Source organism: Triturus cristatus, chromosome 4_2 (assembly GCF_964204655.1).
Source record: "Triturus cristatus chromosome 4_2, aTriCri1.1, whole genome shotgun sequence".
In the NCBI taxonomy this organism is placed as follows: Eukaryota; Metazoa; Chordata; class Amphibia; order Caudata; family Salamandridae; genus Triturus; species Triturus cristatus.
Window position 1 is genome coordinate 371,408,961 of NC_140586.1, and position 15,717 is coordinate 371,424,677.

General features: G+C 42.3%; 1 protein-coding gene across 2 annotated transcripts in view; it reads right to left on the reverse strand.

Moving 5' to 3' along the window:
- LOC146833911 (complement factor H-like) overlaps positions 1-15,717 on the reverse strand; it is a 601,647-nt gene that overhangs the window by 218,156 nt on the left and 367,774 nt on the right. For both annotated transcript variants that reach the window (XM_085601821.1, XM_085601820.1), the window contains exons 15-18: positions 15,453-15,623; positions 12,998-13,174; positions 12,465-12,647; positions 2,291-2,494 (exon numbers count right to left, since the gene is read on the reverse strand). In XM_085601821.1, the coding sequence (XP_085457947.1) occupies positions 2,291-2,494; positions 12,465-12,647; positions 12,998-13,174; positions 15,453-15,623 (735 nt within the window). The remainder of the gene's footprint in view (positions 1-2,290; positions 2,495-12,464; positions 12,648-12,997; positions 13,175-15,452; positions 15,624-15,717) is intronic.

Here is a 15,717-nt window from a genome sequence, read left to right on the forward strand (position 1 = left end):
TTTACTTTTAACACTCCAATCTAATCCATTTGGCAGAAGGTTTTGGAGACGTTATACACTAAAATAGTTATATATACTACTCCCATTACTATTAAAACCATTTTAGGGGTTATGTTGTACACTATTCCCACTCTAAACTAATTCCTGATTATGACTTTGGCTGTGTGAGAGCGTGCTGCCATGCCAGAGCCCGGCTCCCACATCGCCAAAGTAGACCGCTACCCGCCTGCCAGATTATGAGTTACTGCATGGTCTGGCAGGTGGTCTTTTGGCATTCCCGTGGTGGTGCCTATTAATAAGGCACCACAATTGGAACGCTAAAGCCCATTCAGGAAAGAGAGTGAATGCACCCAATCGCCCGGTGGTAACAAGGTAGCCCTGTTGTGCCCACTTTCTTTCCTCACACAACTGCTTTCATGTTGGCCTTACTGCCATGAAAACTGTCACGTGAGGAAACCCCACATTTTCTTGGTGGCGCCTCATCAGCACCACCATGGATATCAGAGCCTCAGACTGCTGTGCCACAACCAGGGATCGCATATCCCTTGAGGTAGCGTCGGTCCTATTGCGGTACAACTGCTGTACTCATTTTATGACGGTCCAACCACAACCGCCACCACACCTCCAAAGGAAGTTTGGTGGTCCCATGGACCGCCAAACTTATAATCGGGCCCTAAGCTATGTAGAGGAAGATGTTGCACACTAAAGTGGTTACATTTACTATTCCCACTCCAACCTACGTCATTTAATGGAAGTTTGTATACACTAAAGTAATGACATTTACTATTTCCATTCCATTCTGATCGATATAGGTGAAACAGTTGCATACTAAAGTAGTCACATTTACTATTTCTCACCAATCTAAGCCATTTAGAGAAAGGTTTTGGACACTAAAACGGTGACATTTACTAATCCCACTTCAACCTAAGCCATTTAGGGGAGGGTGGAGGACACTAAATGGGTCAGATTTAGTATTCCAGCTTGAATCTAAACAATTTAGAGAAACGTTTTAGACACAGAAATGGTCACATTTCCTAATCCAACTACAATCTAAGCCATTTAGGAGAAAGTTTTGGACAGTACAATATTACATTATCAAAATTAAATATTCATATAATATCTAAAGTCTATAATTTACTTTTTCTGCAACACAAAATATAATTGATACATAATTTATTTTTAATAAAGAAATGCATTCAAACCGTTTTTAAATATAAAAAGACAGTGCATTCTTAACATAAAATAAAAATATTATATATTATATTATATTATATAATGCATAGTCTAAACCAAAAATACATAATTGTAAATAATATGCTTTAATGATTAAAATGTTTACAAAATTCAAAATAAGTATACAAATCGAAAACATATCAAATGTTATAAATTACTACATAATAAAATAAATATGATTTACCATTAAACCGTAAATATAACATTTATTTTTAAAATATATTTCACATTTCACAACAAAATAATTTTAAACAATATTAATTAAAATAAAAAATGTTTGGTTTTGTAAACGTAATTGATTTTTTTTTTCACATTTTAACTAAGTTATATGTATGTTATGTATGTTATAAAAACACTAAATTAAAAAAATATAAATATAACAATATTTTTTATTAAAACAATTTTCAAACTATTTTTGAAATATTTTGTCCTAACATAGAAAATACAAAAATGAAATAGCAAATTACATTTCAAAATTCATAATAAAATTGATAACTGAAATTAATGCAAACATATTTTATACATTTCTGCACCCTTTTCCCCAATAAACCCAACATCCTGCTCCTATAACATTATAAAACTTCCTGTAGTACATCTAACTATCTTGTCAGAGGTGTAGTGAAGATGTCACTAGCTCTAATGTGTGCAACATAAACCACACCACTATTCATATAAAAAAAAACAGCTGGACTTGGGGTGCGCTGAGGGCTCTACACAACCATGGACCCTGGTGACACCGCACTTGCGGAATGATTGATAGCTTCGCCCCTGTAGCTTGCTATGAAAAAACGGGTTTCATTTTCAAAAAAACAAAAAAGGACCCTGACGTGCAGGTTGTAGACACAACTTCATCAAAAATGGTTTTAAGATTGCTTTAATTTTACATGCAGTTTATGATTTGCTTTTCTATTCTTCTATGAAAAATAACTAAACTATTAGAACACAAACTCCTAACTACTGAAATATTGCAAATCAAGCATTAATGTTCAGTATGTTTCATTGATAATGTATGCAAATTTTACAAACTGTAATTTTAATTGTCACAGACTATACTCACCTTGCTTGAAACATTTGGGATACACCAGTGTTCCTTTGCTGCATTGTAATCTGAATGGTGGTGATTCTCCATGTTTAATGTAGTTCTTCGAAGGGCAGATAAATTCAACCCATTGTTCGTGCTCAATATATAATTTTTTGTCGTCCACCCATCGAAGTATTATGTTGTTTTTGGCCATTTCCTCAGGACTTGCCGTGCATGGTTCTGTCAAACCAATGAGACACAATGTACATTGTTATTCATCGTTCAAATCAAATGGATATTCACTTGTTTCCTGGGACAGTGACAATATGAAGTGAAATCAAAGCTTCAGTGTGTGCTCCTTAATGGTATGTGGGGATCACTGACATAATATCGACGACCAAAATATAGACTAGACATAATATCGACGCCAAAGTATCGAAGTACAAAATATCGTCTCCCTATCTACAAACAGGTAAGTACAAAAATATCGAAGACAAAATATCGTTGGTTAAAATATGGTTTGTGAAAATATCGAATTTGTAAAATATGTTAACAGTAACATTAACTTAATTAAATAATCAATATAATTAAGTAAAACATAATTAAAATTATTGAATTTTTAAAAAATGATTACTGTTTGATAGCGGGAGGGTAAAATGTACTATTCCCACTCCAGCTGGTGGAAAAGTAGGGAAAGCGTTTGTTAGCGGGAGGATAAAATTTACTATTTCCACTCCAGCAAGTGGAACAGTAGGGAAAACGTTGGATAGCGGGAGGGTAAAATTTACTATTCCCACTCCAGCGATTGGAACAGTAGGGAAAGCATTGGATAGCAGGAGGGTAACATTTACTATTCCCACTCCAGCAAGTGGAACAGTAGGGAAAGCGTTGGATAGCAGGTGGGTAAAATGTACTATTCTCACTCCAGCCAGTGCAACAGTAGGGAAAGCGTTGGATAGAGGGAGGGTAAAATGTACTATTCCCACTCCAGCGAGTGGAACAGTAGGTAAAGCGTTGGATAGCGGGAGAGTAAAATTTACTATTCCCACTCCAGCGAGTGGAACAGTAGGGAAAACGTTGGATAGCGGGAGGGTAAAATTTACTATTCCCACAATTAACATATTTAGAACATTAATTTTAATAATTACTACCTTTTTAATTGATATTTAATTCTTTTTAACACAATTAACATAGTTACCAATTAATTATGTATTGTTATTAATCAAATTATAATTAATTAATAATACATTAATTAACTTAATTAACAGTATACATTATTAAATATTAATTAATAAAATATTTAATTACTTAATTGAAATTAAATTACTTCCCACCCTATTCCCCTATAAACCCACAACCCGCTACAAATGTAAATTACATAAAAATGTATTAACATATTTTTAATTAATTGAAATATATATATTATAATGAAAATTACTTAAGTTTCCACCCTATTCTCCTATGAACCCACAACCCGCTACAGAATTAAACTACGCAAAAATTATTTTACATATATGTCTTAACTTTAAAAAAATGTAAACATACATTACAAAAATAATATACACTTTTAACATATATACTAACATACAAAACACTTAAAAAATTAGATATTATTAAAAATGCAATATATTTTAATGCCTATATTATGTAGTTCGATATTTTCAATATTACTTACCTGCATGTCGATATTATTAACCACTATATTATGTCCATTCGGTATTATGTCCATTCTATATTTTGAATTCGATATTCTGTCCATTCTATATTTTTTTTCAATATAATGTCCAGTTACCGTTATGTGGTATTCCCTTTTTTTTTCCATATGGCATGGAAATCATTAACCCTTGTCAGAGATAGCAGCACCTATCCCTAGCTTGCTGATTGTTGATCATGATAGGTCCCTTGCTACTCCTGGTCACAGGGTTAAGACAATGTCATGTACAAACAATAAAACAGGGCTCCACCAGCTCATTTACCATTTGTAGTTTTAACACACAGTCTTTCTACTGGCATCAAATGTCAGATTATGAGGAGGCTAATGGCAGGGCAGGGGATGAAATTTGGGATGAAATGGGGATTAAAGGAATGTATAGATATTAACGAATCTGTAAATGACAGATCTGAGAACCTATCCAAAGGGAAGGGCTTCCGCTAAATATGCAAAACAACGCCCCAAATCTAAGAAGAGAAAATTCTCTTCTTGAGTCCCCTCACTCACCAAGGGTTGCCGCTAGGCGACATGCTTCATCAATGAGGCCATCCCAGACAGCTACTGTCTGGGGCGTGCTGCAATTTGCGGAACTACGTAGGAACACTTTTGTGAAAAAATGTGTAGTGCAGTGTTGGGGGGAGTGGTGATGGTGATGATAAAAATACCTAGCTAGTGAGCGATTAATTTATTCCTGCTTCTAGTTGGTATGGATAAAAAGGGGGTTAATAGTAGGGAGGAAGTGTAACTGTTATGTGTATACTATCCCTAGTGTTTGGTCGACATGTTTCGAGGTGTCCCCTAAACCTCTTCTTCAGGACCACATGGCGACCAGCCCCATGCATACCAGTCCGTGAGAAAAACAATCCTATAGTAAAGAAATAATATGATAAAGAAGAACAGATGCACACCTAATGTGTGAGGACCAAAATTAAATGCATACAGTGAAATCAGACTTGTAGTATCTGTTCAAGGATATAAAGTGATAAAGATATTAGTACATATTGCCTGCCCACCTCTCAAGTGGGCAGGTCCAAACCATATGCAGTGCTTAAATCAATGCGTTCTTCTATAGTTTGTGTCGGTGCCCTTAGTAGTAAAAATATTTAATTACTGCTTGTATCCAATGTGACACCTTGGAACACATCGGACTACTCTATTGTGAGATAGCATGGTTAATCGTTAAAAGCATTGAAAAAGAGAAAGAAACACTTGTGAGCAAACATTACAAGAGAAAACAAACATATGAACATACTGTTCACAATTTTAGGAACATACTTCTCTTTTGGCAACGCTGTGCCTCATTGACTGCCAGGGTGGAGGGGCTTGTAGCTTTCAGCTATACCCGCCGCAATGCCAAAAATGCATGCGCACCCCCACCCCCAAGAATTTCCTGGGGGCCCGCTACGGGTCCCCAATGGAAAGGCCCGCATGCCTTTCTGCTGCCAAGGAAAGGCAATTCCCCGCATGTATTGTAATATGGATGGCGGTGTCTAACAGACACCGCCACCATATTAAAACCTTTACCGCCCGGTCGACTCATCGACCAGGCGGAAAACCGGCAGACGGTCTTTCCGTCTGACATAGTAATATGGTGGGGGGGAAATGGCATGCGGGCAGGAGAGAATGTCGGGTGGATCACCACCGCCCGCATGGCGGTGGCGATCCACCCGACATTCTAATTAACCCCTAGGTATTTAGGAATGTGGACTAAACCTCTGCTTGCGGTACCGACTTTTAAATGTACCATTAAATACTCACAAGTTGTTAGAAGTGAATTCTTCACTGTCCATGCATCTGCCTGACAATGTTCACGCTTTCAGGCACACAATTATCAAGATGGATTCTGCTTCCCTTGTCTATATTACTCCTTTTTCCCATCCAGTCGTCTCTAGTCGCCCTTATCCTTTTCCCTGTTCTTGAATGTTCCTCCTATCCCTTTCTTCTTCTCTGTCTCAAACTCCTCTGATGTTATTCCTCCTCTTTACCCTTAAACACTCGTTCTCAATTGTACTATTGAGGCTTGTACTGTTTTTCCCATTTTAATGTCCTATTGTTTCTGTACTAACCACACTCCTGTTTTTAGCTCAACCAATTCACTTGCTTCTGGGCTCCCTTTTTTCAGTGGATGCCTCTCATGAACCTGCACTGGATAAGCCCTAATTCCCTGAGTGTCTGACACGTTACACTTTACCCCTGTATTCCACTCCTTCTAGTACATCAGAATTAGAACCTATCTGAACTTCATCTTTATTCTGGGGATGCCCGTCTCTCCAAAGATAATGACAAAGGGCCTAATTACAATGTGGGTCGGAAAGCTTCTGACCGCTGGTCAGCGGCTTTCTGATCGCCATTAAAGGTTTAAAGTCCGACCCTCGTTTATGATAATGACAGCTTGACTTTAAACCGGCTGGGAAATCTGACGCAGTTCCAACAGAGAAAGCCCCATCTCTCATGGAAGTGGTTACTGTGGTTTAGGACTCACGAAATATAGTGCAGGAAGATATAGGGTTGAATTTTATTTTTAATTGTGTCTTCTGTCCCAGACGTACGAGTTACTTAGCCTCGGTAATGATGTATCTGGTAGAGACGTTGTCTAGCCGCAGGTTCCTTAACTTAGAATATCCTCAGGCGTCAGACTGGATCCGGAAAAAACTTTGCAGCAGCATCTCTGCACACCGGGGGATGGCGCCACACAACCCCGCCCTGACGTCGTCCACGTACATGACGTCAGCGAGGTCATATAAGTCCCTCCCAGCACGCTGAAATCAGTTTTCTTCGGAGAAACTTTTCCGCGACACAACGCGGAGCCACCAATAAAAAATCTGTGAAAATATGGGAACAGTGTGCAATGGATTAAAATTTGTAAATGAACAAAGAGGATGGAGCAAGGCACCACCGTCAATGATAGAATTAGACACTTCCTACATATAGGTGAATAAACTGTGAGAAAGAACCTCGCAGGCCAAGCGAAGACTCTTCCCAAGAGCAAAAAGTGAAGAATATCTCAACAGACAGAAACGGACTGTTATTATCATACAGATGAACAGACAAAAAGAGACTGTGAGTACCACCGTAGAACTATGCCGTCCGGCAAGAACGGAGGCCTGAAACAGAGGTGAACAGAGCCTCCAAGAAGACTACCGTAGAGGAGTCCAGAATCCTGAGCCTACAGAGAAGGTGGAAAGACAGCAGGAGAAGAAGAAAATGAAGAGGAATCTCCTGGTGAAGGACAATGAAGATGGCCTCCTTTTACAGATAAGAAAACCTTCGAGAGGGAACCAATGGTATTATTGCTACAGAAACCCCTGTGAGGGAGTCAGTGGTATTATGGCAAGCCTCAAAGGGACGCAACAATGTGAGCGCCCATGAGAGAAAAGGCCAATGCCAACTGTAACCAGGGGGCCAGCGGAGAACCCCACTTGGCAAGGTCCTCGGAGAACGGGGAGGCTGGGTGGGCGTTAAGGAATCTGCGACTAGACAACGTCTCTACCAGATACATCGTTACCAAAGGTAAGTAACTCGTACATCTGATAGAGACATCTAGTCGCAGATTCCTTAACTTAGAATAGATACCACAGCCATACCCCAAAGGGGGAGGTGGGTCTGCGACAGAACAATAGAAAATGCCAAGCATCCGATCCGGCAAAAGAGCGACGGATAATGGGGGGAAGGTGTGGCGGAACAGCCATACCGCAACCCAAGCAGCTTGGCAGAGCAGAAATAACGGGATGGCAGATATCCTAAAAATGCCACAATGGCGCTACACCATGCCGGTATAAAGGAATGACAGGTAGAACGGCATGAGCCATATATCAGAGTAAAGAAGAGAGAGGGAGAGAAAGTAGGACTACTCTCTTCTTAATGGCGCATGATGAGGACACCGACCCAAGCTCAAAAAGAACCAGCCTAACAGACTTGCCTATAGAAGGAAGGCTGAAGGAGCCTGTGCTAAGAGCCCAAAAGCAAGACCTAGAACCTGAGCAATGCGTTTGGAACAGCTGGCGGGACAAAAAACACGCCAAGTGCACACCCAATCTCAAAAAGGGGAAATAGGGGCGAATAGCATCAATTCTAAACCCGCTGAAACAGATAGAAACAGGCAGCAGGCAAAACAGCCACAGAGACCTTAAAGTGGCCTACACAAGAAGCATAAGAGTGACCGACCGGGCAGTATGAAGCCAAAGTGAAAAACAACCCACAATATAGACTTGCAGACAGTAGCATATCCAAAGGATGTGGCCAAAAACACGAAGGTAACGAATCGTGGAAAGAGCCTCAGAATCCGTGACCAAACATTCCTGAAAAGACACGTACAGTGTCGAACACAGGAGCATTTGTCAAATTGGGAAATCTCCCCAGGAAGCGCAAGCAAGGAGGACCCCATGAGCAGCTTGCAACAACTCAGAAAAGCCCCCACAACATGGAGATATCTGCTTTACCTCGCAGCCTCGAAAAGAGGTGGCAACGTAGGAAAAGGAATACCAAGGCAAGCAGCACACATACATAAATGTATAAACATATAAATATGTCGAGACAGAACAAGCCAGGAGCATGAACATGTCCATACCGAAGCACACCTAGTACAGTAAGGGAAGGTAGGAGTCGCTTCTGAAGAGGAGATCAGGCAATCCCCCAAGGAGGTGGAACAGGCAACAGGCAGAATGACCATGGTGTAAGAAGATGGCACCAGGGAAAAACATAGAGCACTGTACAACGGACCACCAAGCGACGCATGGAGCCCACAGGATCTCCATGCCCAGGTGAGATAAGCAAAGCTATATAATAGCATACAAGTACCCCACATGGAGTATGCATACCCCGAACAACGGGGAACACCTCTTAGGGCAATAAGCCAAGCTAAAAGAGCGCAGTAACAAACTGAACCCGTGAACATAAGTTCTGAGCCATATGACATTACTGAGCTGAGCCACTGGCTCAATACCACAGTCAGAGGACCACACACAGCAATCTGTAGTACACGGCCGTAGCAGGCCAACAGGATTTCAAAGCAAAACGCATCCAAGGGATGCCAATGAAAGGGCAATCACCCTTGACCACAGAAAAAGAAGACGCAAGGCTCACCGCCCATGTTAAACACAGAGCGCATCTAAAGGATGCGAAATGAAAAAGTACCACCACGGAAGATAGGCCTAAGAAGACCTAAATGGGAGGATGAAAACCCGCAAGCCAGTGAACCGCCGACTCGGCTTGAGAATCAAACAGCAAAACCCCATCAAAGGGTAAGTCAACCAGTCGCTCCCAGATATTTTCAGGGAAGACACAATGCACAACCAAGCGTGATGCCTTAAGGCAACAGAGCTCGCCATAGCACGTCCCAAAGAATCCGCAGTATCTAAGGCTGAGCGGATTGTGAATTCGGCAAGGTTGCAGCCATCACGGAGGAGGCGAAGGAGATCAACCTGAGCACCTTCAGAGGTGGCTGAAAGCAAAGACTCTGCAAAGTCCCACAGGGCAGAGGTAGCCCGCGCCAAAACACACATTGTATTTAAGGATCGTAGGGCCGCACTAGTGGAGGCAAAGACGTTCCTGCCCCATGACTCTAGCCATCTGGACTCCCGAAAGGGAGGAGGCATTAGAGGGGGCAGGGAGGGGAAAGCAGTCTGCAACACAAACCCTTGAACATCAGAGTGTACAAAAAGACAAACAGGATCATGCGGAGCTGGATGGTGGCGGTGTAAAACGGAACGAGACACCGGGTCACCTGAAGCAGGCCGGACCCAGGTACCTAAAAAGGTATCATAAAGGAAAGCCTAAAAGGGTAGAAGCGGCTCCACATTCCCGGACCTCAAGCAAGGGGTCATCAGACAAGTGGGCAGAAGGGGGTTGCATGCTTAAAATGCGGATGGCCAATGAAACAACCCTCAAAAAAGCCGCACCGACCTCGGTAGCCCTCATGGAGGAGACAACTCATCATTGGGGGAGGGTTGTAAACTGACCCTCCCCAGACAGTGAGGGTGCGACCAATGTTCCACAGAAGGGAGTCCCATGGAAGAATGAGGATCCTGACATTGCTCCTGGAAAGGCGAAGAGCCTGCCGGATCTGGGAGCTCCCGAGGAAGCTCAACAAATTCCAAGGGGGGCACAGGCAACAGTACATCCGGTGACGGAGGGCGAGAAGACAGCGCCAAACTCCCTCCCGAGGCCTCTGGAGAAGAGTCCATAATTCGGCGCCGAAGCGAAGCGCGTCGGTGCCAGCCCCGTGTAATTATATGCCATCTCAGCTGCGTTCGGCGTTGACTCAGGACTATGATAAGCTCTCCTTTCGGGGAAGGAGCAGACGCCAGTGAGGCAAGCTTTCGGTGGCGGCCTGGCACCGACTCCACCTTATCCATGCTAGGCTCCGAATCCGGGGAAAGGAGCGGGACGGAGCCAAGGAGGTGAGCTTCTGGTGCCAGTACAGCGCCGACCCCGGCTCCAGACAGGCGACCGCCTGACCGGGAGCCTGAGGTGTGCTCAGAGCAGGGCTATCAGCACTGGCAATCACCTGCGGCGCTGCAGGGAGCCCAGCGGGGCTATGCGGCGTTGGAGAGGCACCGTGGGTCATAGAGTGGAACCCCGGCAGGCCGCGCCCTAACGACTCCATGTGGACCAAAGCGGGGGACCCAACTGGGCCGCGCCCTAATGGTATCACATCTCCGACGTCCCCGAGAGGTAGAGGCTCAATTGGTGCCGGGCGAACCCACCGGTGAATCTGTCGTAGAGCCCACAAGAAGCAGAGGCCCCGAGGACGCCCCAGGGATGGGAGAGGGTCCAAGGGAGGCCTGCAAAGCTGCAGTATATGCCTCCATTTGGGCCCAGGTTGCCCCACACCTGGAAAGGGCGGGTAGGGTAACTGCTGGGAGCGCACGTCCGAAATGTTCCGGAAACTAGAGCTCCTGACAACAGAAGAAGGGGAGGTCGAAGACCTTGCCGACAAGCGCCCCGACTTACCAAGGTGCGAACAGCGGCCCCGGACCCCGGAGGCCGAACGACGGTGGCACCGGACAGTAGAGGGACCAGCCATTGAAGAAGCCGGGGGCGAGATGACTCCGACCTGGACAGCCACGCCGAGAGAAGCTTCATATGGCGCTCGCGCCAAGACTTGGGCTTCAGGTGTTGGCACGCCTAGCAGTCTGTGGAGTCATGGTGCTCGCCCAGACACCACATACAAATAAGATGCGGGTCCGTCGCGGACATCTGTCGTGAACAGCAATTACAAGTTTTGAAGCCCGAAGGCATCGCACACTGTTCCCCGACGTGAATCGTTGACAAGGCCTGAAACAGGCGAGAGGAACCGCTCACTCCGGATCCGCGTTGCACGCGGAAAAGCAGGAAACTGATGTCAACACGCCGGGAGGGACTTACATGACCTCGCTGATGTCACGTACGTGGACACGTCAGGGTGGGGTCGTGTGGCGCCGTCCCCCGGTGCGCAGAGGTGCTGCTGCAAAGTTTTTTCCAGATCCAGTCTGACGCCTGGGGATATTCTAAGTTAAGGAATATGATGATATCTCTATCAGATACTTGCAGAGTTCACTTTACGTTTTCAGGATTCAGGGTGGGTAACTTTTTATAGCGATTTTCAAATTATAGTACCCCAAGAAACCTGGACTAATGTACTGCTACACCTACGTGGGCTCCAGACTTAATTCATCTGAAGGCCTTGTTATATAGATGTCTGTAGTTTTTTTTCCTACGATTATGTCTTCCTAATGATTCCTTCATTTTTGTGGCTTTGCTGTTGTCTTTTATTTTTTAAATAGATTTCAGTTTCTTCTAATTAAATAGTATAGTCACCATTTAAGTAGGGACCCTTCGTTTGTATTTAGTAGTGTTTTCTGACGTAAATGTAGCTCCGCAAGAAAAAAATCTTTTTCCATAGTCATTATGGGGGACTTCAATGCAAAGAATGGAAATGGATTGGATCCATTGTTGGACCTGTGTGTGCCAGGGATTTTCAAAAGGAGGACAATGGCAGGATTGATAGTCAAAGGATTTTTTTGATAGGTTTTATATGATTCCACACTTGAAATGTTTCTATGGGATCTCTACCACTAGCTACAAAAGTATTTCCATAATCTCTTAAAACGTTTACATGAATGCTGATGGGTTGTGGCTGCTTAAAAATGTGGTCAAATAGCATCAAAAATTCATACAGCTGTAATTCTGAACCCAGATTGAATTCACATTCCTTACCAACATGCACTTTGCAACGTTTGAGATTTATCTGGCACACAAATATATTCATAAAGAAGAATCTCCGTTCGTTTGAATGATTGTCGTACAACGGCTGAATGCACAATAACGTACTTATTGCAAGATACATTTTATAAACAGGTATTTTGGGTATTTTGGCATAAAATAAGTTAAAACACATAATTTCAAGCACTCCATTCATTGTTGCATTTACTCAAAATACGGTTTCAACATGGATGTAACCCAATTTAAACATGACTTGTTTCCATTTCTTATGTGCATAAAAAGAATTCTTGCAAATACCTAGACATTCTGGTAGCGCAGACCAATCTCCATTCAAGCAGGTGACTTTGTTGTTTCCAAGTATCTTATAGTAACTTTGACACTTATATTCCACTGTGGATCCTGAAGGATAGGAAGGCTGTGGGACGCCCACAATATCTCCATTGGCAAGGAACGGTACAGGACGACACTTACTGCCTTTCTCTGAAATTAAACAAATAACTTACGATCCTTTTGAGAAAGCACGGTATTTAGTTGTGCTACACAAACTGATTCACTTGAACTGAACTAAGACCACATTTCCCAAAATGTACCAACATGATAAGCAAAGCCAGCAAGGAAATATAGTCTCCTGTGGGCAGGCAGTGCTCAGTTAATGCTGCATTGTTTCAAGACAGAGACAAAAATATCCTCAGCATGGATATTTAATTTCTCTCCATACCTGGGACACTGCTTAAAGCAGAGTTCACATTTGTAATACACGGACTCGCAGCATATGGGCTTTGCAACATATCTAGCAGTGTACATTTAATATATAAAACATATCAACATACTCATGCATACAGGTGGTTCCGTCCATTGACCCTCTTCACATGTTACATAGGATAGCTTTTGGAAAACAAATCCTGGTTTGCATCTGTATGTGACTCTTTCACCAGACTGATAGATTTGCTTTGGTCTGTCTACAAATTCTCCATCTCTAATAGGTGGTGCAGCACCGCATGACGTAGCTGGAAAATAAAATGTACAGGTGTTTGACACATTAGGTTAACAATCAACAGTCAGTCTCCAGATATACGAACATACTTGAATCACATGTAGGGGTGTTATGCATTTAACAACAAAATCTAGAAGAGCCATGTGTACACTTATATGGATACAAGTCACAGTGAGATGAAATACACTGAAAAACTGCCATGCACTGCAGCACATATGATGGTCCAAAACGGAAAAAAAGGAAAACGCGCAACCAACTCAGACAGAGTTGTCAAGTGCATTCAGTCATGATTGATCTTTAGCTTGGCTGGTCTTTGCCCCTTCATCAATGATTTGGAATCTGCTGTGAAGAAAGGTCCTTAATCAATTTTGGCTTGAGGGATGGTTGTAACCGAACAGAATAGGACAATCAACGTGATGACAAGAGTTGGCATTTTCAGGTCAGGACTTTTGCAGGAGTGTGGGCCATCAGCACCAGCCTGTGGAGTGCTACCTATCTTGCGTGTGAGCATTGTGTTCAGTGACCCCCATGTGGTTGGTGGGGTCCACCATGAAGAACAGGATGTCACCCATGTCAGCCTACCCCTGTGTGCGACCCCCCATATGCCAGGAGGGGACCATCATGAGGAGCAGGCCGTCACTGGGGTACCCCATAGGAGGGCCATGCTGGTTCCTTTGGGATTAATGTGATACTTATAGTTTAATGCTTGGCAAGTGCTCGTGTAGGCAACTGGGTCTCCACATGAAGTATTTTGAGATTTTTGTCTGGTGCCTCTGTTGTCTCAAACCTGGTTACAGACAGGCTGCAAAGCTGCATCCTTCTCAGAAATGGCAATATTTCAGAGATCCGTTATGTGATTCACATGAAGGGGACAAGGCAAAGGTTACTGGCTCAACTGACAAATAATTTTTGATGTTATTGCCTAGAGGAGTATTTCAACCGAAGTGGAATAAATTATACTAGTCCCAAATATATTTGCAGATTGATAATCTTGTTTCACCTAAATTACTTAGAATTTTGGTTGGAAACCAAATCTAAAAGCCACATCTTTTTGGTACAGCATTCAGTTCAGAGATCAAATTATATTTTCTCTCTAATTTACATTACATTATTCCATGTATTCTGATGTACAGAGATTGAAATTGATTTTGGTCATGGCTCTATGGAGCAATGAAGCGAGTTTACAATTTCCACTACAATTTCCTTTAAATTCTCTATTGACATTTTCCCATTAATTAACATGATCTGTTTTAGCATTTGGAGAGTCCTTTGCATCCTTTAAATTACATTATGATCTCCTGCAAGATGTCAGGTCTCAATGGGGAGTCCGTGGCTTGTCATATAAAAAAACCTGTGGGCGAGACGTGTAAAAATGAGTTATCACCAACTTGAGACTTTGGTCTTATTGATGTGTGCATCCTGCTTTGGAGCCTATTATGGAGGTTTATAGAGTTGATATTTATGTTTAAATGCAGCAAAGACCTATAACTAAATCAGAATCTTTGGAAGGTGCTGACCGGTCTTGGAAATTCGATATTTAAGGGACTCTCTTCAATCAATCAGGTGACTTGATAGTTGATGGCGAACTTCAAACACACATAATGCTCGCTGATGTGTCTTGAGAAAGAATGAGGAATTTCTTTCCCATCACTGTCGGAGAGAAATTGCATTAAAGACATAGGGCAAGTAATGTGCCACCTTTATGCTATTGGGGAAAAAAAATCAGTTTTCATAAATTTCAGTAGTTAAAGCAATGAATTTTCTGTTTTCCCTCCATTTGGAAATAAAGACATAGTGAGCATCTTGCAAAACATGGTGTCCTTGATGAGAGCTGTTAAGATACGTTGAAGAAGCCTGCCGATGTATGACAGCTGCTTTTGTCCGAAATTTCAGTTAAAGTGTTGCGAAAGATTTAGAGGCAAGGAGGAATTGATAAGATGTAAGAGATGCACGTAAGAATGTTTTTGCTTCATGGACAATCATTTTTCCCTGGGTGTTTGGGAAAAGGAGCTTCTATAAGCTCCTATCATCCAAATTTGCTGTTGTTAAAAAAAAAAAATTCAAAAAGATAGTCACAATACTCATAATTGTTTGTAGTATTTGGACACAACCATAATATGAAAAATCTCCATATTGCCTTCATTATTTGTCACAAAACTACAATTGTTGGGGGTTTCGCAGTCAGAATAATGTTTAATGAGCAATGAAATAACCTCACACAATAAGTGTGTGAATACTCTTTAAAATGTCAATATTTATCAAACCATCTCCATATCAGAACAAATACTTACAAACGCACTTTGGAAGAAAACTCCACTTTCCCTTTATACACTGTGTTTGCTTTTCTGAAATCAGTTTATATCCAGAGTCACATATAAAATTGACTGTGGCTCCTGAGACATATTGTGCCCTCGATTCTACTAATGAGCCATAGTCGATGGATGGTCCGTCGCATGGCCTTTCTACAAAAAAAGGAAATATTGTTAATTTAAAAAAACGCTATTGACGAGTTCAGCTTCTCAATTTATTATGTATTAACTGTAATTATGTAAAAAT